Genomic DNA, 24,239 nt, shown 5'->3' on the forward strand with positions numbered 1-24,239 from the left:
TAGGTTCCTATAAGTTCAAAGCCAGCTTGATCTACATAGTGAATTCCAGGCCAGCTAGAGCTACAGAGAGACCCTATCTCATAAAGAAAAGGAGAGAAGAGGAGGGAACAAAGGAGTGAAGGAAGGAGAGAGGAAGAGAGGGAGGGAGGGAAGAAGGGAAGGAGGGAAAGCGGGGAGGAAGAAGAAAGGACTTTGAAGGTAGAAATTGCAGCATTTCAAAGTCTAAAAGTTTTCCACATATAAATTCACATTGGTATAAAGTGTATAAAATGTGAGAATGCAGGAAATGATAATAGGTTAGAATGATTAAAACATTCTACAATCTGTCCAAGAACATTAATAAAAGATCAGCTCCATAGGCGAAAGCCTAGACAAGAAATAGGTTGTGCTAAATATAAATCTGACTGGGTATGAGAACAGAGTACTTTTTAAGATCGCAAGAAAAATACAGACTTCATCAACTGGTGCTGTATTTCATTCAGTAATTGGCTTGCTGCCACTGTAAATATAGGGGTCATGACATTGGGTCCTGGGAACGGTGGAGGGACCATAGTTAGGAAAAGATGGGGGTGGTTAGGACAAATGTGCATATGGATTTTGTACAACACAAGAGGACTGGAAGGAACTATACCTGAATAAGATATAGGGCCTTCTACTGAATGTAAATAAAATACAACATATAATCTAATTCAAATAAGAATAATAGTCAACACTTGAAGATGATAGATACATGTATTTGATCTCCATCAGGAAACCCAACTAAAATGATAAAATATATTTGTCTCAAGACAAAAAAATATTTGATAAGGGAGGATACTATATCCACATGGTACACAAACATGAATGCAGGAAAAACATGCATACACTATAAAATAATAACGTTACTAATAATTTGTTATAGCTATGGTATAAAAAAAGGTAGAAACAAGCCAAATGCCTAACAACTATTAATAAAATATGATCTATCAACTCAGAACAATATCCAAACAGGAAAAAGAATAAATTATTGTTGCATACAATGCATTGACACTTAAAATATTATGTTAAATAAGCAGTTCTCAACCTGAGGACCATGACCCCTTTGGGTTGAAATATCAGATATTCACATTGCAATTTATAACAATAGCAAAATGACAGTTATGAAGTAGCAGTGAAGATGTTATGGTTGGGGGTCACCACAACATGAAGAGCTGTATTAAAGGGTCGCAGCATTCGGAAGAGTGAGAAGCACTGTATTAAGTAAAAGAAACCACATAAAAATACCATACAGTTTTAAGTTTTTGTTTGATGAAATACTCAGAACAGGCAAAGTTACAAAAACAGAAATGAGATTAACAGCTGAATGTTAATTAAATGTATTGGGGAAATCAGTGTAGAGGTGACTATTAAAAGGTACAAGGTCCTGTATTTTATTTTTGGCTTGGTCCATTAGTTGCCTGCTATTATGTTTTTGTTTTCAAAAGCAGGATGTCACTGTGTAGCCCAGGTATGACTCAAACTCAAGAAGACCCTTCTTCCTCAGGCTTGTCAGTGCTGGAATATAACAAGTGTGTGGCATCATGACTGACTTTAGGGTGGGAATTTTTAATGGCAAAAATGTTCTTAAATTGTGTTGATAACCACACAACCTGATGAATACAGTTAAACTACCTTAAAGCAGTAGTTTTTTAACATGTGGATCATAACCCCTTTGGGGCCAAATGACCCTTTTTCAGGGGTTGTCTAAGACCATTGAAAACACAGATATTCACATTGTGATTTATATTAGTTGCGAAATTAAAGTTATGAAGTAACAAAGAAATAATTTTATGGTTGGGATCACCACAATACGAGGAACTGTATTAAAGGAACATAGCATTAGATTGATAACCACTGCTTTAAAGGGATGAATTTATAGCATTTATTTGCATCCTAATAAATCTAATACCAAAACCAAAATTAAATGGACATTAAAATCTAAAACAAACAATGTAAAAGCTCTACTAAGCACAACTGAGTTGCATGGGCCTGATCAACTGAAGATGAGATAAAAGGTGAGCGAGAGGGCCTTTGGACTGGGGACTAAGGTTCAACTGAGATCAGATCAGTATACTGAAAGCGTGGAGAAGAGTTGAGTATCTAACAACTTTGAGACCTTCTCCTTAAGCACAATAGCAGCCAATTATATTTATATTGAACAGCAGTCCGAAAGATCTAAGCAACCGAAGAGAATGTACCCAAAGATAGATGTTCCCACCCCCATCTCTCACTAGCACGTCAAAGGAAACAATCTGAGACAAACAATCCAAGACAGAGGACTGTACTCAATAAACCCAGAAATTCACAAGAGACTTTCAACCAGATTTCATATACCTGCCCATAATGCAACCGAACAGACAAATAATAAGCATTTCAGGACAGCGTCCAAGATGAGAGACAGGTGCTAATGAAAAAGAAAAAAATAGAAAACCAGTTTGAATCCAGTTGGCAGAGAGAAAACTACTTTAAAATGAAAATCTATTATTATTTTCATATTGATAATATGAAAAGAAGTCTAAAACAAAGAATAAGGGTTCCATTAAAAGTAAGTCAAAGAGTCCAGAAAATTAACTTAATTCCACTTAATTTTCGAAGAAAATCTCAAATATTAGGAATTGAGGGTGGAAGTTCCTCAAATAACCATAACTAGGGCTAGGATGACATCTCAGTTGATAAAATAGTTTCAAGCATGAAGACCTGAGTGAGATACCCCAGAACCTGCATTTAAAACTTTTAAAACAAAGATATGTCGGCAATGGTGGTACATGTCTTCTTTAATCTCAGCACTCTGGAGGTAGAAGAAAGTGAATCTCTGTGAGTTCAAAACCAGTTTGATCTACAAATCAAGTTCAGGACAGCCAGGGATACATAGTTATACTCTTGTGGGGGTTTAAACATGCCTGTCCCTTAGGGTGTGGTACTGTTGAGAGGTGTGGTCCTTGGGAGGAAGTATGTCACTGTGGGAGTGAGCTTTGAAGCTCCATCCAGAGCAGAAGAGTCAATTTTCTCCTGGATGCAGTCAGATCAAGATCCAGATCTCTCAGTTCCTCCTGCACCATGCCTGCCCGGACACTGCCATGCTCTTGCCTTGATGATAATGGACTGAACCTCTGAGTCTGTAACCCAGGCCCAACTAAATGTTGTCCTTTTAAGAGTTGATCTAGTCAGGGTTGGGGATTTAGCTCAGTGGTAGAGTGCTTGCCTAGGAAGCACAAGGCCCTGGGTTCGGTCCCCAGCTCCAAAAAAAAGAACCAAAAAAAAAAAAAAGAGTTGCTCTAGTCATGGTGTCTGTTCAGAGCAATAAAATTCTAACTAAGACACCCTGTCTAGAAAAATCAAAGCAAAAAAGCAAACAAACAAAACAACAAAGATATGCATGGTAGCTTATGTTACTTATACACTTATTTTTTTTTTGGTTCTTTTTTTTTCGGAGCTGAGGACCGAACCCAGGGCCTTGTGCTTCCTAGGTAAGTGCTCTACCACTGAGCTAAATCCCCAGCCCCACTTATACACTTATAATCCCAACTCTGGGAAGGAGAGATAGGCAGATCTCTGATACCAGGTGGCCAGTTAGCTGACCCAACTTATCTTGTTCCAAGCTAAGGAGAGACCCTGTCTCAAAAAACCAAGGCAAATGGCATCCAAGAAATAACACTAAAAGTTGATCTCTGGCCTCTGCATCCCAGCCACACATGTGCATTTATACCCGTGCATACATGTCCACACACATACACACATGTAGCTGAGGACACACGAACATAAACACACATATTTTTAAAATTTAAATGGAACTGCCATATGCCCCAGCTACACCACATTAGGACTCTGAATCAGCGTTCTAGACATACTTGGACATCTAGGTCTGAATCATGAACATTCACAGTGCGTGATTCTCTTCAACAGATGAATGGACAATATGATAAACAATATGGTCTTATTGAGCCATAACGAAGCAGGAAATTGTGTCATTTTGAGAAAAAAAGAAGTGCTAGAATCATCATATTAAAAGTAAAATATGCCAGACTCAAAAAGAATTATAAAACCAAAAAATATATACATATAGTGTGACATAGAGAGATATCATTTATATATAAAAATAGGGACTATTTGAGAAGAGAACGGGGACTGGGGAGGTTGGTTTTGGAATAAAAAAGTGTAATTGGAGGTAACTATGTTCAATACACATGACATACTTAAATCAATGTTATAAAATCCATCAGCTTATATAATAAGTATATGTCAATAAAATTTTACATTTAAAAATGGTGGCAGCAATAAAACTCTCAATTAGGAAGAGTTGCAGATAATTCCTGAGAGCAGAATAGGAAAAGAAAAGGCTTGGCAGACAGAGAAAAGGTAACTATAGGGAGAGTCCAGGATTCTAGCATCCCTACTCCAGAAATCCCAGAAAAAGAAAACCAAGGAAACTAAGGTGGAAGAAAAAGAAGGAAATTGGACTAGAGGTTCCAGTTTCTGAGTGATCAGCAAGGCCAGGCTCAATGTTAGAACACTTGCCTAGTATATGTAGGCCTTATGTTCTACACCTTTACCACTAATGTCTAAAGAAGTAGTACCTAAATACCAGGACACTGGATGAAAATAATGCCACTAAACAAGGTCTTAGTTCCCTTGCCTTTCTGAGGAAGAGTCAAACTGGCATCATATTTCTTCCAGAAATCAGAAAACAGTGAAGTAGTATCTTCAATTTTCTGAGAATAATTATTGCTTAGTTAGAATTCTATACTTAGCCCTCTCAAGAATCAAAGCAGTAGGGTACAGTAAAGACTCTTACTCATACAAGTTCTCAGAAACTTATGCAAATATATGACTTAACATACACATTTTCTAAATTCCTTCTACCCAATAGAGGGTAAAATAAGAAGAAGGCCATGAGGTTAGAAAGATGGCTTTTGCACAGGACACAGACTCCATTCTCAGAATCCACATAGTGAGTCACAACCATCCAAACTCCAGTTCCATGGGATCCATCACCTTATTCTGGCCTAGATAAGCACCAGGTACACACATAGTGTGCATGCATACATACAGGCAATGTGCATACACATAAAATTAAATCAATATTTTTAAAAGGTTGGCATGTAAGTAGGGAGGCAAGCCACTGAAGAGACCAGTAAAGAAGTGTTCCCACATGATATGTACCTAGAAACTGAGACGAAAGGTGTAAGTAGGTCAGAAACTCTACACGTTATTTCTTTAGGATGAAATTTAAAAACAATTGATATATTAAACATATGAAAAAACAATTTTTATGATCCCTAAAATGAGAAAAGGTTAAGGGACGAAGAAAGCAAAGCATATAGAAAATTGAGTAAAAGGAAAGTTGCAATCAAAACACAAGAGAAGGAAACGCAACCATATTTTACTATATGAGTCATCTGCCCAGAGAAATTCCAGTCTTAATAATTGAGTTAAATATAGCCAATCGATCTAACAAAAATATACTGGCAGCTTTGGAGAAAAGAATTTCATATGGCTGTGGTCATGGGACAGGGAACAGTGAAGGAGACCTAAGTCTTCATTTTTCTAAAGCAGGAAGGAGAAAGACAAGCATGTTATTTGGAGACAGGAAGGCAAATACCAGAAGTAGCTAAAAGTGGTTGCCTCTGGGGAACAACGAATATGTATTCCTATACATAAGTGTGCGTATGTGTTTACTTTGGTTGAGAAAATGAATTTGTTAATGAGAAATATTCCAATATATTCCAAAAGGAATGTGTTTAATTCTTAAATAATTAATACCTGGAAAAAGGCACATTCAGAATACTTCCTCCAAATTAACTCTGACCTGGGTTTATTCTGACAGTATTTGGCATACATCTGAAAATCTTCCTTCTGTAATAAAGTACAAATGCAAATATATTACCAATTTATAAATACGAATTTCTGTTTTGAGAAAGACAGATCAAGACAGTGTGTGACCAACCATGATGGTGAATGTGATATAAAAAAATCCTGCTTTGTGTTCCATGGACAGCATGCCCATTGGGCCAGACAGCAGAATACTTTATTCTACATGCAATTTTAGAACTCCTTCTAACCAAACTTGACACGAGCAAGAAAACCCGTATCTTTTTAAGCTATTTATTATCATGATCTAATAGGCACCAATGTGTGTTTTCTGTGCCATTAGTCTGCTGGCTGTCTAAATAAAGGAGTTTGCAGCTAACTCCCAAGTTAGAAGTAGTCTGTGGTTCATCACTGAGACATCACCACATCTAGGCACATGGCCACACAATTTGCTCTCCCTCTATCTCCTACTCACACTTTAACTTTCTTTCCTGAGTGTCTTCTACATAGCCACTGTTTATACCCTCAAGCTATGGATGATTTGACTGATTTCCAATCAGGAGAAGGCTGATCTTTCAAAAGTAGGAGAAACTAGATAACTGGTTGCAATTTAATAAAAAAAAAAAATCTATGACTACCTGATGGGGCTCTCTGTCTTTTAAATTTTGATTTTTTTTAAAGAGGCATCTTCTAACTTTAACCAAGTTCAGCATGATTTTATTAATATGCTCCCATCTCTCACATCTTCGTAGGTAGGGTGGTCCCTAGTCTCTATTGTGACGACCTGAGTAATTGAAACACCTAACATGACAGAATACAAATATGCCCTGAATATCCCTTTCATCATGTTTTCCAACTAAACAATTTTGCATTAAGCACTTGCTGGAATCGATGAGTCTTTTACAAATACATAGATATTAAATGGAAGGGGAGGGGGTTGTCTTGTCTCCAAGGCTACTTTATACAAAAGATACTTTTTGAGTTGCCAATATTTAGATAATTTTGTAATCAGACTAACCCTTTCCAGGAAGCAAGGTCCCACTCTTTCTGGAGCATCAGAGCAATCTTCCAGTCTGCTCATGAAAATGCTGTGGAATTATTAGACAAAAGTTATTTATGACATACAATAATAAACAAGTGAGAAGCTCTTCTTCCTACTCCTTTGGAAACAGGGTCTCTCTATATGGTCCAGGCTCTTAGAACTTACTATATGAACCAGGCTGGCCTGAAATGCATAGAAATCCATCTCTTTTCTGCCTCCCAAGTGCTGGGGCTAAAGGTGTGCACCACCACCACCCAGCAATAACATTTTGAAAAAAATAAAACCACCAAAAAGTTGAATTCGGCAATTACATACTTGTTATGAAATTCATATATTTCTGCCATATTTCCAAAGAGAACATCCTTTTTATTTCTCAGGAGAGGTGGCATAAGATCAAACATCTGTGGATTGTCCATCTCAGATCGGTAGCCCTATTAAAAAGAAGGCAATGTTTGTATTTGAAACATTTATATTGTTTGGTTGGACCATTGGCAGTATACATCCAGCAAAATACAGAGAAGCCTTGTGGGTACAGCTGATTGAGGTCTAACATTTAGATCCCTTAGTTATCAGAATTATCTATAGCATACTTTTGGAATGCAGGATAAGGAAGCCAAGGCTTCTACTCCATGGTCAGAATACAAAATAGTACTGTAGACTTCAAGTCTTTTATTGTAGTGTTGGAAACCAAACCAAAACCAAGTATGAAAAATTAGAGAACTTAAAGTTCTCCTTAAATTAAAAGTAAGTGCTTAGATTTCTGTTCAGACCAAATTAGTACCATGGCATTTGTGTCAAATGAGTATTTTTATCCAACCCCCAGTTCTTTCCATTTCAACATCTAAGTAGCAGCCTGGGAACAATTACAACAATGCGCCATGTCCCTAAGAGAACAGCTTCTCTTTTTCTCTAAGAAATTCTGAATCAGTATCCACACCCCTGAGAGGGAATATAAATGTAATCACTTCATGACATGTAGTCTCAAATAACAGCAAATAGCCACTGACAACCAAGGACAGAGACATTAACATAAAACCACTCAAAACACTTTTTAATGAAAGTAGCCACGGACAGTTCAGGAAAATGGGGAAAACAATTTGCTATACTTACCAACAAAACAGTAAACAGCTCTCGAACATAGGCCCTCTCTGTCTGGATCAGTTCATTCAGAACATGGCTACAATGATCAGACCACAGTTATCAGTTAATGTCCCACTCTCGTATCACATTACAATGAATCAGTTATGACCATTAAAAATCATCTAAAGCAGTGGTTCTCAACCTCTGGGTTGCAACCCCTATGTGGGTTGTATATCAGATGTCCTGCCTATCAGACGTTTACATTATGATTCATAACAGTAACAAAATTAAAGTTATGAAGTAGCATCAAAATAAATGTAAGATTAGGGATCACCAGAACACGAGGAATTGTATTTATGGGTCCCAGCAGTATTAGGAAGGTTTGAGAACCACTGATCTAAAGTAAAATGCACTAGTATATTAGAACTACCTAGGGGTTTGTTCCAGCATCAAAATATGAAGTTTATTTTGTAGTTGTTGGAAAAACTACCACCCAGAAGGCTGTTAAACATACTTTAAAAAGAAGGCTGGGTGTGGTGGCACACACTTTAATCCAGCACTGAAGAAGCAGAGGCAGCAGAATCTGTAAGTTCAAAACTAACCTGCATTTTGAGCCAGTCAGGAATGCAAAGCAGGAGTCTATCTTAGAGTGGGGTGAGGGGTTGCAAATGTTAAAAGGCTGTATGTTAACATAAAAATAATTTCTAATTCACTTAGATTAAGAACACATTTACTCCATCTCTAGCAGAAAGACAGGGAGAGTGAGGAATGGGGTTGCTATCCCACAGTCAAAGCTCAGACTCATAATTCTTCCTGTCTGAAAGAAATGCAGGGATAGAAATGGAGAAGAGCCTGAGGAAAAGAAAGTCCAGCGGCAGACCCAAAGTGGGATTCAGCTCAAGGGGAGCCACAAAGACCTGACATCATTACTAAAGCTATGCATCACTCACAGAAAGGGACCTCTCATGACTGCCCTCCAAAAGACCCAACAAGCACCCGAAAGACTCAGATGCAGATAATTGCACCCAACCAATGAACAGAAGCTGCTGACCCCTGTAGTTGAATTAGAGAAAAGCTGGAGGAAGTTGAGGAAAGGGGGCAACCCTGTAGGAGGACCAGCAGTCTCAATTAACCTGGACCTCCAAGATCTCTCAAACACTGGATCACCATCTGGCAGCATACACCAGCAGATATGAGGCCCCCAAGACATATACAGCAGAGGGCTCCTGGTTCTGGGTTCAGTCAGAGAAGATGCACCTAACCCTCCAGCGACTGGAGGCCCCAGGGAGTTTAGAGGTCGTGTGGTGTGGGGTGGGTGGGGACATCCTAGTGGAGATACGGGGGAGGGGGGGCAAGGAGGTATGGGAGTGGAATTGGTCGGGGGGGGGGGGGGGGGAGGGGAATAAAACCTGGAGTGAAAAGTAAATAAATTTTAAAAATTTACTAAAATGTTACAAAGCTTATGTCTGAATTAATGCCAGATTTTGATTTTTCTGGAAAACTAAATTTCCGGAGCTCTAAAATCATCTCCTTAAAAAAATATTAACCCTGTAAACGCCACTTTCCCCAGTTCCCAGTAACTTTCTGGCTTTTTTTCTTAGACATGTTGTAACGCACACACAGCTCCACTTGGAATAAAAGGAAAACTTAAGATTCTGTAGCAACACTGTGTGCTATCTGCGCCATTAAAATTAAACACAGGTCCTGCCCATTTGATTTCCAGCCACCATATTTAAACTTCCTCCCCTCTCTAATATAAGCAACCTATTTATCCTCTACCTTTTTACATTTCTTCTTTGGTTTTTCATACTTCAAAGAATTTAGACCCTGTTTTTTTTCCAAATGAATTTCTTTAAATTATCTCATATACATTTCTCCATGCAATATGATGGCCAAAACTACTGTCCATTTCTAACAACAGGATATGAAACTTTATTGTTGTTAGTTTTTTGAGACAGACCTTACTATATAATATAGTCTTCCTGCTCTGTAACTATGTAGATCAGGCTGCCTTCAAATTCATCTGCCTCTGCTTCCCCCAGGTCTGGGATTAAAGGAATGTACCTCCAGGCCCAGCACGTGATGTGAAACTTGTATATAGGTCAGTATTTTCAAGTTTAGAATATTAACATAACATTATAAAGTCATATAAAAGGGGTCAATGTTGCTATCTATGAAATAGTATCCATAGTCCTGTACAGCTTTTGATAAGGCCCTTCATTGATTTTCCTTTCTCTTAAAATGAAAGAAATGGTGTCACAGTTAGCTTTAGATGTCTATTGACAAAAAAAAAACTACAATAGCCTGGGAAAAAAGAATGTCAACTGGATAATTGTTCCATCTGTTTGATGTGTAGACACATGTGTGAGGCATTCGCTCCATGGATATTATAGAGGTCTCAGTCACTGTAGGTCCTGGGTCCCATAAAAAAGCAGACTGAGTAATCAATGGGGAGAAAGCCAGTAATCAACACTCCTCCATGGACTCTGCTTTAGTTCCTACCTCCAGGTTCCTGCCTGGACTTCCTCTCATGATGGATAATGATCTAGAACTATTAGTCAAATAAACCAGTTCCTTCCCCAAATTGCTTTTGGTCATGGTCTCTAGCACAGCAACAGAAACAAAACTAGAACAGATGGTATGGCACAAGGGTGCAGACTTTCATTTACTAGTTGAGTCATTCTGGGAAGCCAGTGTACAGCATGATTACTATGGTTAAGGGAATGTCTTATATTTAGGAAATGTACTTGCAAAGTAGACATACACATCCATGTTCTTACCACAAAAAAAGGCAAGTGTCAGTGATAAGTAACCGGCTATGGCGATCACCTTACCATAGCTCACACTGTGTGTACCAAATTGTCCATTTTCCTTTCCCACTGTTTTTCAGTAAAACTGAGGAGTGCAGGAGTTGGAAAGATGGCTACGTAGTTAAGAGCACGCGCTGCTCTTAAGAGGACTCAGGTGTGGTTACCAGGATCCAGATGGAGGTTTACAATCATTGGAACTGCAAGTTCAGGAACTCTGCCCTCTACTTCTGCCTCCCTGGGCACGAAGCATGGACATGATGCATAGACATCAAGGATACGATTTATATATCATATATATGTTTACATATATGATTTACATATATGCATATATATGGATAGATAGATCTTATTTAAACTGGGAAACACAAAAACAACAACAACAAAAAAAACTCTTGTTTTCCTTTTCCATCGGGAAATGAAAGGTACAGAAATCCTAAAATGAGACTAGGATGTAGCTGAGTGGCAGAGCACTTGCCTTACAATATGCAGTGTTACCAAAGAAAAAGTCTCAAGACTCATGAAACAGATCACAGCTGCTCAGATCGAAATCCAGGACTTGTTCAGTGGGCGGCAATGGGGGGAGGGTTGGGAGGGGAACACCCATAAGGAAGGGGAGGGGGGAGGGGGATGTTTGCCCGGAAACCGGGAAATGGAATAACACTTGAAATGTATATAAGAAATACTCAAGTTAATAAAAAAAAAAAATCCAGGACTTGTGGCACTCACTAGTACTCTTTCAATGCCCTCACTAGGACCCTATTTTACAAACTGAAAATTCTAAGCACCTGAGCCTTGGACACTGAACCAGAGCCCCCTATAGTGAGATACATATATGAATATAGTTAAAAAAGAAAGAATACTTCTTTAAAATATCCAAGCTACTGTCCAATTTGGGAGGCTGATCAAAATTCTTCTCTTGGCTATCCTGAGTGGCTTGGACCTGAAATAAGGAAAATAAAAGTTCAATGTTGTCTATATAGGTACAGTACTTTCTCAAATACATGAATATTAAATTAATGTCAATCTTAACTTTGAAGATAAATTAATATACAGCACGGCATTTTTCTAAAAATGACTTGGATATATAAATGTTTCAAGTTACCTAAGGGTGTAGATTTAAGGTACTAACTGGGATTTATTTTGTACACTTCTGTTTATATCAACAAAAGAAACTTTCTAGTCTATAGTAATGATAATAGAAACAACTTCGAGCATCACTACACGCCATACATAGGAATCTAAGGAACTTCACATATTGTAACTTCATATTTTAATAAGTCTGAGGTTAAGAGAATTACCAGAAACTATACCATCAATAAGTCAAAGTGTGGCATTAAAGCCAGGTAATCCATGGGGGTTGGGTATTTGGCTCAGTGGTAGAGCGCTTGCCTAGCAAGCGCAAGGCCCTGGGTTCGGTCCCCAGCTCCAAAAAAAAGAAAAAAGAAAAAAGAAAAAAAAAAGCCAGGTAATCCAGTCACAGTTTATGTTATTATGCTATACTGCAATGCCTTTCAGAGTTATGTTCTAAGTACACACCAGTAATCCATACGGTCTTACAGGTGTAAGGAGGCTACCATACAGATATCAGCCTATTGCAGATAACTGAGAACAAAATCTGAGACACATGCATTACCTGTGTCTTCCCCAAGGATACACCCCAAGACCTCCAGGAGATGCCAGTACTGAATCTTCCATGTACTATGCTTGGTTTCATATATGTATATTCATGATTTTTAAACAAGTCATATATAAATTAGGCACAGTAAGAGATTAACAATAATAACTTATTAAAAATAAAATATTCTGTCCCATAATATATACATATATATGTATATATATGTGTATATATATATATGTGTATATATATATATACTCTTTCTTTTCGCTAGAATTTTCCACTGTTTTGAAACACCATTGAGTAGAGGTAACTAAGACTGCAGAAACTGAAATAAGGGGGGGGTGCTTTACATATCAAAAAATAAGAGCTGGGTGTGCTGGCACATGTCTTTAATTCCAGCATTTTGAATGTCAAAGCAGATAGCTATCTAGGAATTTGAAGCTACACTAGTCTATACAGTGAAGCCAGGGCAGCTCAAAAAGGGGATGGGAGGGAAGGAAAGGGAAGGGAAGGGAAGGGAAGGGAAGGGAAGGGAAGGGAAGGGAAGGGAAGGGAAGGGAAGGGAAGGGAAATAAAAAAATGAAACAAATAGATGTATTTCCTGCATCCCGAGTCAATGTGTTCATGGTCCATGATAAACTGGACTGTATGCTTTGGTTTGGCAATACTATACTCATTCATGAAAGAAAGCAGCATGTGTAGAAAGGAGAAGCATTGCTTAGGTGTGTGGAGGCCGACAGCATGGAGAGGGACTGGAACTTATGTGCAGTGCTCTGCAGAAATTCTTCTGAATGTCAGCCAAGACTAAAAAACTAATGAAACAAAACAAAAATAACAACAACCGAACTGCTCACACACTGGAACTATGCCAGTACTTTAATTAGACACAGGCAGCAGATTTTTCTTATACGTGTAAGATTTTCAAATTCACAAGGTCAGTGTAATACATGGAAAGCATGCCTGAAAACGCATGCTAATTCTACAATTGTAGCAGCACAGCCAACATTGAATTCATTAATCAATTATACTTACTTTCACATTGCTCTGAGCTTGAATCTGTCTCCAAGACTTTTTCACTGGTGGAGAAATATGAAAGAATGTTAAACTGGAACTAAAGTCAACACTTTTAATGAAAACACAAGCATGTTTATTAGAAAGAAAGTAATTGTTAGTATTTCAAAGCACTCTACAGAAGACAGCAATTGGTTAGACAGTTATATAAATCCACTGAACTTATGGACATGAGTTTACTATGTATTTCTCGTCCTCGCCTTCAGCACACATGCACTTACTTGCCAAAAGAAAAGGGTATTAAGTGTTCACAATTATGTTCAAATTCAATATGCATCCCGCCACATAAGCATTCAGTCAGATTTACTTACTGGATCAAAGATTTCTCTGAATCTAGCCCTACATGTATGAGACCAGTAAAGACAGGGGAGGGTAGTAGGGGCTGGGGAATGAAAAGAAAACAATATAGGGCTGGCAAGATGTTTCATCAAGTAAAATTGTTTGCTGATGATGAGCTTATCTTGTTCCCACGACCCATGTGGTAGAAGGAGAGAAGCAACCCCCACAAACTGTTCTCTGATCTACATGTATGTATAGTTTTACACTAGTGTGCACACATGTGCATACACACACACAAACACGTTACTTTATATATTAACTTGAAAATTAATGGCAAAAAAATCCAAGTTCATCCTAGGATGTAGATTCACAATTTATTTGGCACTTGGCTCAACCAGGTCCTGATTTAAGACCAATGATTTGTTTCCCTTAATTCTCAAGTCTATGCTAAGAGATGGAGAACAACATCTATCTCATTTTACAGATAAGGTATCACTGAGGTTAACATCTGTTCAGGAAGTAGAAGTGAATTTAAATCTGTACATGTTTCTAAACACTACAAGAAACATCTCCAAAGCAAGGTAAAATGCTCATTTAAAAACCCTCATCAAAAATTCAAAGTCTTAATTTTATTTTTAAACAATACATGTCCAGCACTGGAGAAAAAGAAAACAGGATGAAGGGTGAACTGGAAATGTAGCTCAACTAGAACACTTGTCTAGCATGTGTTCAGTTCCCAGCATAGGGAAGAAATGATGGCTTTCACAGAAGCGAGCAGAGTCAGATGTCCTTTAAAAGTAAAAGACAAACCAAAGAATATATCAAGTTCTGATCATGAACACTGCTATCCTTCTGGGGTAAACGAGCACTGCTATCAGCATAGAAGAAACACAGCTCTATCCTCCTTCCCTTAGCAAAAGCTAATGTCAGGCATACTCAGGGAGTGGATGGTCTTTCATATTATAAAATATAGATACTTCACCATCATTAATTACCAAGTATTGACATGTGAAAGTTATATATAACTATATATGTAGTTATATATATTATAACTATATTATATTATATAGTTAGTATGAATTATCATATAAAATCAGCTTCTTAATAAGTATCAGTGTGCCTCATCTTAAAGATACCTAACACAAAGATACAAACTTATTATTTAAAGTAAATTATGGATTGGCTGCAAATACATTGAGAAATTCAAACAGGTATATGTGTGTATCTTTGTAAAACATCTTTTTCTGAAAAGCAAGGACAATATATTCATTCTCAACAATGTAAAGGCATGCATACAAAATAACTGAGCAACTGTGTGATATGACAAGCTAGCTCTGTGTTTGTGGATATGCAAAGGCGATTGCACACAGATCCTATCCCTGCAAACCATCCTGTCTAGCAAGTGTAACAACAGACAGGTATGTAAGGCTGTATGGTGGGAGAAGAGCTAGCAAGAAGGCAATGAAACAAGAGGGGGAAAGTAGTCCAGAGAAATAGCAATCTATGCAAACTCCTCAAAGTAGCATAGAAGAGAAAAGGAGGCAAGGAGAGTGTGCCAATGGGAGCCAAAGTGACTATGGTGAAGGCCACCAATGATGTTATCTTGAACTCAGAAAGTGGCAGTAAAGAAAATGAGAGGAATAGCTAGATGCACAGAAGGCTTACTTATCAACAAAAACAGTTAATTGGTATAGGAATGAGCAGGACCATCTAAGCTTGGACAAATGGGGACATTACACTACCAGTCAATAAGATGAAAAAGAAAAGTTTTACATGGTTGGCAGAAGAGATAAGTTTGGGTAGTATGGTGAAACTGTTACCTATGAGAAATTGGATGCTGTAAATACCAGTCTGAAGCTTACATGACAGACCTAGACTAGAAATAGAGCTTTCAGAGCCCAATCATATCTAACATTATTTTTCACTGGCATTGCCTTTCCATAAGTTTCCTTCATGCTTAATGTGAATTCATCAACATTTTATCACATCCTGTCAGTTGCCAGGCACTATGCTAGATGGAAAACTCAATTTAATGAAAAAAATTAAACAAGCAAAAACAGAATAAAAAACCAGTTTGACTCATTTTGGTGAAAAATTAGCAAGTACTTTGATTTGATCAAATACTTGATTTACCTACTCCAAGTTTTGAAATCTTGTCTGAAAGATGTTATTACTTGCATTGCCCATAGACCAATAGGGTAGCATGCAGAAGGTTTAAATAGTGATCTGGTTTTATTTACAGATCATAAAGGGTGATGGAGAAAATCATGTATCCATCCCAGCCATTTATCTATTAAGGTACCTTTGTTTGCTTAAATACATAAGATAGTCTTAAGCTGAAGCAAATGCAAGCTACTCCAAAGAAATATTTCGATTGAGTGGTGTAAGTCTTTAAAAATGAAAAAAGCCCTGATTCACATTAATTTCACTAACTCTTTTTTAATATGTATTTTATTATTTATTTTTAATTTTATTTTATTCTGAATGTCAATGTGGGTGTGGGTAGGCAGGTAGGTATGTTGGTGCCCACAGAGGCCAGAAGAGAACATTAGATCCCCTGGTGCTGGAGTTACAGGTGATGTTGAGCTGCCCTGTGGATGTTGGAAAGTGAACTGAAATCCTCTGGAAGAATAGGAAGCACTCTTAACCACTTAGCCACCTCTCCTGCCAACTCTTCTTTCATTTTGTTATGTAGTTATTTTAAGAACGAATGCTGACTTTAGAAGCACACTATTCTTTACAGTCATTTTTAAAGATAAGGTCAATGTTGAGAAAGAATAATGGATGGTTGGTATGAAAAATTAGATAAAATTATTTGCAGGTAGAATTAAAGAACTGATGCTGCTTTTAGATGCCAAACTGGTTTTTCATGTGTACAAACTCACAAAATGTATTGAGGGTAAGTAATATAATAAAGATGGGTACCTTTTGAAAAAATTTTACATGCTTGAAAGAAAGAATATCCAATTCCAACTGCAGAAAGAAAGTGTTATGCCATTAAATAAAAATCCAAGAAAGAAAGAAAAATGAAATAATACAAAACAAAATTTGTTGAATGACATGAATGGGTCTTGGATAGCCTGGTCACAATCCAAAGTGCTCTGCTTCAGGAAGACTTGAGCTTTGGGGGGTCTATTAAGAAAAGAGATTTAATCAGAGGGAAGGGATAGTCTGATTTATTGAATAAGTCTTATTGTCTACAACTTTATTTTACTTTCTCTTTATGATCACCTTTTAAGTGAGAGGGTACTTGTCCCTATTTTACAGACAAGGAAAGTGAGGCTGTCAATGTGCCTAAGGACACACAGCTAAAGTATCCCAATATGTAACTGATGTCTACTTTGTGCTTGGAGATATAATATCAATTGTTGGGTTTAATCAGTTCTATTCTTTTTACTTTTTTCAATATCTTTCATATTTTGAGTATTTCCAGTATACTTAATATAGTCAGCATTATTCATTTAAGCCATTGCTCATACAATCTTACTTTATGTATATGTATCCATTTTGGAATTACTAGCCGTATAGCTTCTAATGCATTTGTAACTTGATCCATGCTGGAAATGAGTTGTGTTTATTCATTACCTCTGGCTCAAGCCTTCTCAGCATTTCAAAGTAGTTTCCTGCACTAGTAACGTGACTGATCCAATTTAATTCAAAGAGACTGAACTTAGTCATATGTTCAACTCTTCAACTTATACAAAAGATGAAACTGCTCTATCTCCAGAAACTGCAGACATAGCTCTAAGAAACCCTTACGAGAGTAATGTTTTCAGACTTTCAGGTTGAGCACCATTAAGAGTAATTATTTTCCTATAGAACTTAGAAAGGAATGGGATAGTACACAATTAAATAGACTTGAGACATTCAAACAAAAAAATGGAATCTGTAACAAAAAATTATTAACCCAATTAGCATCTACCAGCACCTATTTAGACAAGGCAATCCACCCTATTATATATGACACTCAAAAACACTGTCTACAAGAATCGAATAATTGCTTATTAGAATAATAGTAAGTATGTAGGTTTATAATGCATGTACATGTATGCACATATAAAATTCACATAATTTTGAAGAAACTCTGAAGGCCTAAAGCTGGAAAAATTGTCACACTCATTTCTAAAGCTAGAATGGTCCACATTGAGGTGACCATCGCCTGACACGATTCTACTACATTCTATGATCATACAGTGCTACTAGTATGCCTTATGAACATAAAGAAATATCATTCTGACTTCTTTTTTGTACAACAGTGGTTAAGCATGAACAATGAAGCTAAATGGTTTTAAAATTTATCAGGATTGAAAAGGAATTTAGTAACAACATCATGTTCATCAAAGGAAACAATAGCAAGCCAAAAGAGGCATAGCAAGTGAGAAAGCAAGCTGCTTTACCATGTTTAGGTGAAAAGAATATTGTTCTGGCTCTCATCACACTTTCAGGTGCCGGAATCATACGCTGGACTGCCCCCTCAGGTCTATCTTTTGAGATCTTATAAGCATTCTGTTGATTCTCAAATACACTTCGAATATTTTCAAGCTTTCGTTGTATATTCTTCATTTGAGCCTATGAATTACATAAGAATTCTATGAGCTAGGGCAGAGAAATGGATCAGCAGTTAACACTGGATGCTCTTGCAGGACTTGGGTTCACTTCCCAGCATCCACATGTCTACTCAGAACCATCTTTAACTCTAGTTTTTGGGTTATTCAACACCTTCTTCTGGTCTCCATAGGCACCAGATTTTGCACACAACACACATGTATACCCACATGCAGTGAAAAAACTTATGTACATAAAATAAAATAGAAAATCATGAGTTGCTGTGGATAGTAGAGAACATCGTCAATCCCAGAACTGAGGAGGCAGAGGCAAGCAGATCTCTTGAGTTCAAGGCCAGCCTGGTCTACATAGCTAGTTCCAAGTCAGCCAGTGCTATATAGCTAGATTTTTCTCAAAAAATTATGAGTGACTTTCTGAAATAAGTCATAACAACTATTATTACATTCATCAGACACAGTTAAAATTAATTTTTGGACTGGAAGATGATTCAGTCACTACAGTGCATGCTGCATAGTCTCGAAAACCTGAGATCAGAGCCCCAGAAGCCATATAAAATCCAGACATGGCAGGAATACCTATAACCTCAGTGCTGGGGCAGCATAAACAGGAGGATCCCTGAAGCTCATTGGCCAGCTAAGCCTAACTGAATCAATGCGTGTTCCAATTCACTTGAGACTCTGTCTCAACATAACGAAAGTAACTAGGAAAGATACTGAAAATCAACCTTTGGCTCCCACCTTCATGCGCACATATACACATCCACCCAAATATGGTATAGATATAATATATATGGTATAGATATTAAACACCAAATAAATGAATATATAAGTAACAAAGTTAAATATCTTTAGATTAGACTGTAGTAGAATATTTGTGGACTAGGGAGATGGTTTACTGGGTAGTGTTTTCTACACAAGTATGAGGACCTGACTTTGAATCCCAAGAACCCATATACAAAATGGGACATGGTAGTGTGCATGCATAATCTCTAGGGCTTGCTGGCTTGCCAGTGTAGCTGAGCAAGCGAGTAGTAGGTCCAATGAGAGACCTTGTCTCAAAACAAGGTAGAGAGAAATAGAGGAAGATACCAGATATGAACCTCTGGCCTCTGTATATCATGTGCTCATATACACAAGTACACATACACATACAAACATGTAACACAAACACAGAAACAACTTATTTCAAGCACAAAACATAACTAGAGCAAATTTAGTAAAGAAACAGAAAATATTAGTGTATTCTCTTCATGTAAATATAAAACTAAAGTTCCAGTATAAACAACCTGAGCAGGTGGAACATATTAATCCTAAACCTGATCCTAACACTCTACTCCAATTAAGGACCCTTCTCTGAGGATGCAAACAAAGTATATGTGAAAGCTCACAGCACATTTAAATCACTTAAAAATAATAGAGTCAGAATGGGCTTAGTAACAGGAAGCCAGACTAGTCTATCCAACAAGTTCTAAGCCAACCAAGACTATACAGTGAAATCGATCTCAAACATCATCATCATCTTCTTCTTCATCATCATCATAATAATAATAAATATTAACAGGCTCAGAGCTCACAGTGAAAGTCTTATTATATAACAAACATATGCCTGTGGATTCTCTGATACACAACAGTGGCACTATCGCCCCACAGTCCCAAAGAGGACTGTGTATGCACACACTAATATAAAGTTGTTGTGAGATAGTAAACTCTTACACCCTGGTGATTAATTTGCTTGTGCATCTTTGAATAAAATGTCTCTCACCTTGAGTTCAGGAGATAGGAGCACATCAAATTCAAATTGCAGGTTTTCGATATCATAATTGATGAAAGGCATGGCCATTTGAAGGAAATTGTCCACATCCTGAAGGGCTTTCTGAGCATCTTCTTTAGTCTGAAACTTATCCATTCCCCGGTTAGCCAGGAGGCATTCCCCTTGATCACAGCACTGACGTGCCTGATAAGGAAAATCACAAAAATCAAAGCAGCAAATGGTAAGACTGTAATGATAAAGGGAATATACTTCCTGGGTTTGTATTGTTACATCTTTGCGGAGGGGAGGGGGATGTGGGTGGGTGTGCAAAGCATACTCATGCCACAGCATACATGTGGAGGTCAGAGGACAACTTGGCAGGAGTCACTTCTTTCCTTCCAGCAATGGCCCCTTTGGATTAGACTCTGGTAATGAAGCTCATCAGCCTTACCCACTGAGCCATCTTGTGGGCTAGAACTGTCTCACTTCCTGTCGATCAGAATTATTTTCAGAGCCCAGCTGTGGTGGCACACAATTTTAATTCCAATACCCAGGAGGCAGGTGCAGGAGAATCTCTGAGTTTGAAGCCAGCCTGGGCTACACAGCAAGTTCCTAGCCAGTGAGAACTACAAAGCAAGATTCTGTCTCAATTTAAAAAAAAAAGAAAAGAAAAAGAAAAATGCTTTCAGAGCTGTTAATAAATGATATCTGGTGTTGCCCCCAGAAATTCTGATTCAGTAGCTCTGGGCTGCCGGCCAGACATTTATACTGTTAAAGCGCTCCACAGGTATTGCTGATGCAGAGCCAAGGTGGAGAAGCACTGCATTTATTTCATAACAAGAATTTCTCCTGCAGCAGGAGTCTGGCCATTTTCTCAACACTAACAATTTAGTTGCGTGTTATTTTCTACAAATCAATGGCTGAAATATGAAGCTCCTAACAAATATAAAGTGTAATATCAATGCCTGATGATTGCCAAGGACAAGAATAAGGGTTTTTTTTTTTTTGAACCAGAAAAAGAGATGTGTAGAGTAGCATCTTTATGTTCCAATATGATGTTGACAAGTGACACTCCTGTTTGCATTTCTGTGCCATGACTAGATCTGCAGGGTGGCATTTCCATTCACTGACCCACAGGCATGGCAGAATATTTTTCATTTACCAGTTAATTTTTAGTACTGTACTATGAAATCTGGAAGGAATTTCAGGCTTCTGCAAAATGTCCCCTGGGCTTTTAAGTGCTCTGACTGCAGAATATCACCAGGTTTCAGAAATAGACTTAAACTAGAAAAGAGGCTGTCACCGCCTTTGTCTCCACATGGAAAATTGGGCAAAACGGGTACTATACTGAATCTACCATGAGTAGTGCATAGGGAGCTAGACTGAAAAGCCACAATAAGGCTCGATCTTTTAGACCTCTTACAAATTGAAATCCAACACTGTAGGCACTAAACCCTTGACCTCTCAGAAGAGGTAAGTGGACAAGTATGGAAGAAGACAAAATGTGAACCACAATCCATGTGGGCTCGTATGGGAAAAGATGAAATGTGTAGCCTAAGGCATATAAGCAAGTATGTAAGAAGATGAAATTGTCCCATAAGACATTTAAGGAAGATTGGAGAACTCAAGAAAAAAACCAATTATGGCCTTTCTCAGAGGTGGCTCATTTCCCATCATATTACCTGCTGTAGAAGTCTGTGCATTTTGAAAGTCCTACTCAGCTGGATCCGCTTTGATCTGATCTCATTAACTAAAATATCAGAAAGGTAGCGTAGCTCATTACACCTCTGGCAGATTAAATCAAGGGCATAGTGGTGATTCGATGCCAGCTTGTGGCCATGCAATATCACAATCCGGCCCTTGGCTAACAGTTCCTGATTTGAAAGAGGACAGAAAAATCATGATTGGATGATCTCTGCTTATAACAACAGGTGATAGGAAGAGGGGGAACAGGAGAGGCAAGGGGGATCATTAAAGAACATATTTGGCGGGGGATATGATCACAGAACATGATTAATTTCATTGTCACACACAACACACACACACACACACACACAATCTTCACTGATGTTGATTAGTCATAGCAATGACTATCAGAAGCTCAACAAATTTCTGAGTATAAAATGAAAGTCAACTACTTCATTCCACTAAGAGTATAATAAAGAATGCCTTCTAGTGAGCACAGATGTAAAACAAAAAGACACACAGAACCCAGTAGAGAGTAAACACCAGGCAAATGAAAGCTAATATATTTCCATGTCAATTCCAGTCCCCACCCCCCTTACCTGAGTGCTCTGACATGCCTAAACTGAATATCAGAAGGGACTCTCATGGCCTTACCTCAATTCTATCCACTACCAACTCCCACAGAACAGTGACTGAAACATAGTAGGGACATACATAATGTTTCCCTAGGCAAAATAAAGCAAACTGAAGCCCAGCCAAGTCTCTGACTAGCCTGTCTGACTATTGGGAAACACACAATTAAAATAGAGAGTTGCGGGGCTGGGGATTTAGCTCAGTGGTAGAGCGCTTACCTAGGAAGCGCAAGGCCCTGGGTTCGGTCCCCAGCTCCGAAAAAAAGAACCAAAAAAAAAAAAAAAAAATAGAGAGTTGCTTTTTAAATGGGCTAGAGCAACAGTTCTCAACTTCCCTAATGGTGTGACCCGTGAATACAGTTTCCCATGTTGTGGTGACCCCAACCATAAAATTAGTTTCACTGGTACTTTATACCTGTAATTTTGCTACTGTTAGGACTCATAATGTAAATATTTGATATACAGAATATCTGATATGTGACCCCTGCAAAACAGCCATACAACCCCCAGAATGGTCATGATCCACAGCACAAAGACCACCATTGTTTTAGTTAGCTGGAATCGCCAACTTTACACAGCCTAGAGTGAGCTGAAAGGCTCAACTGAGGACCTTCGTGGATCAGATTGACCTCTCAGTATGGCTGTGAAGGATGTCTTGATTACCAATTGATGTGGGCGGACCCACTGCTCAGCACCATCCCTAGGTAGCTGGTTCCGAGCTGCATAAAAATCTAGCTGAGCATGAGCCACTGAGGAAGCCAGCAAGCTCCAGTCTCCCATCTTGTCTTCTTCAGCTTCCTACCCTGCCCTCCCTTAAAGATAGACTGTGATCTGAAACTTTGTGCCAAATAAACCTTTCTTCCCTAAAGTGGCTTTTACTCAGAGTGTTTTGTCACAGTAATGGGAAGGAAACTAGGACAACTACCAAACTGAAAGCTTATGTGTTAAATCACATTGGAAAAAAGTATTAAAAACAAAGTCCCCAGCTTCCAAATCAGTTTGCCTTTTCTTTCTATGATGTCATAGGGAGATGTGGACTGCATTCAGAGTATGCAAGTCTAATGTCTTTACTGGTTACTGCGACCCCTGGCCTGGAGGTTTCATTTGCACATGTTCGTGGTTCTTTTTTTTTTTTTTTTTTTTTTTGGTTCTTTTTTTCCGGAGCTGGGGACCGAACCCAGGGCCTTGAGCTTCCTAGGTAAGCGCTCTACCACTGAGCTAAATCCCCAGCCCCAGCATCGCATCGGATCTCTTTACAGATGGTTGTGAGCCACCATGTGGTTGCTGGGAATTGAACTCATGACCTCTGGAAGAGCAGTCGGGTGCTTTTAACCACTGAGCCATCTCTCCAGCCCATGTTCGTGGTTCTTATGAGTCTGTTTTCTAAGAACATGTCTATAAAAGCATTGCTTTGCTGTGGTATACAAGACAGGAGGGCAAAGGCAGTTTGCTAAGTACTAAAGTCATGAATCTAAGCTTTAAAATTAACAAAGCTGCTGGCAACGGCTTTTCCTTTGAGCACATGCTATATATCCAGGAATATGCTAAACAGTTCTTGGACATTTAATACTCTACAAAGTACCATTTTACCTGCTAGTCAGCCTAAGTAGGGCTGTCTGTGTGGGTCTATAATTGATTCGATTGCATCTATCATGATAAACATTAAACAATGCATAGTCTTTTTACATTATTCCACAATTTCCAGATATCAAATGCTTGTTTTTGAGACAAGATCTCAAGTAAAACAGGGTAGCCTAAAACTCACTATGTATCTGAGGCCTCATCATATATCAATCTTGTTAGACATTATCTCCTAACATCTCCAAGACAGTTTATAGCCTAGCCTCCTTCATACAGACAGCTTTCAAACAGATCCTTAA

At 38.2% G+C, this 24,239-nt stretch overlaps 1 protein-coding gene across 4 annotated transcripts in view; it reads right to left on the minus strand.

Moving 5' to 3' along the window:
* Positions 1 to 24,239, minus strand: part of Mcf2 (MCF.2 cell line derived transforming sequence) — a 120,141-nt gene that overhangs the window by 27,486 nt on the left and 68,416 nt on the right. For 3 of the 4 annotated variants that reach the window (XM_087600201.1, XM_087600202.1, XM_087600203.1), the window contains 9 exons: positions 21,724 to 21,915; positions 20,054 to 20,245; positions 18,124 to 18,295; positions 13,409 to 13,452; positions 11,619 to 11,698; positions 7,979 to 8,045; positions 7,184 to 7,299; positions 6,845 to 6,914; positions 5,779 to 5,871 (listed from right to left, as the gene is read on the minus strand). In XM_087600201.1, the coding sequence (XP_087456327.1) occupies positions 5,779 to 5,871; positions 6,845 to 6,914; positions 7,184 to 7,299; positions 7,979 to 8,045; positions 11,619 to 11,698; positions 13,409 to 13,452; positions 18,124 to 18,295; positions 20,054 to 20,245; positions 21,724 to 21,915 (1,026 nt within the window). 4 annotated transcript variants of the gene reach the window in all.

Source organism: Rattus norvegicus, chromosome X (genome assembly GCF_021556685.1).
Source record: "Rattus norvegicus strain SHRSP/BbbUtx chromosome X, alternate assembly SHRSP_T2T, whole genome shotgun sequence".
NCBI lineage: Eukaryota > Metazoa > Chordata > Mammalia > Rodentia > Muridae > Rattus > Rattus norvegicus.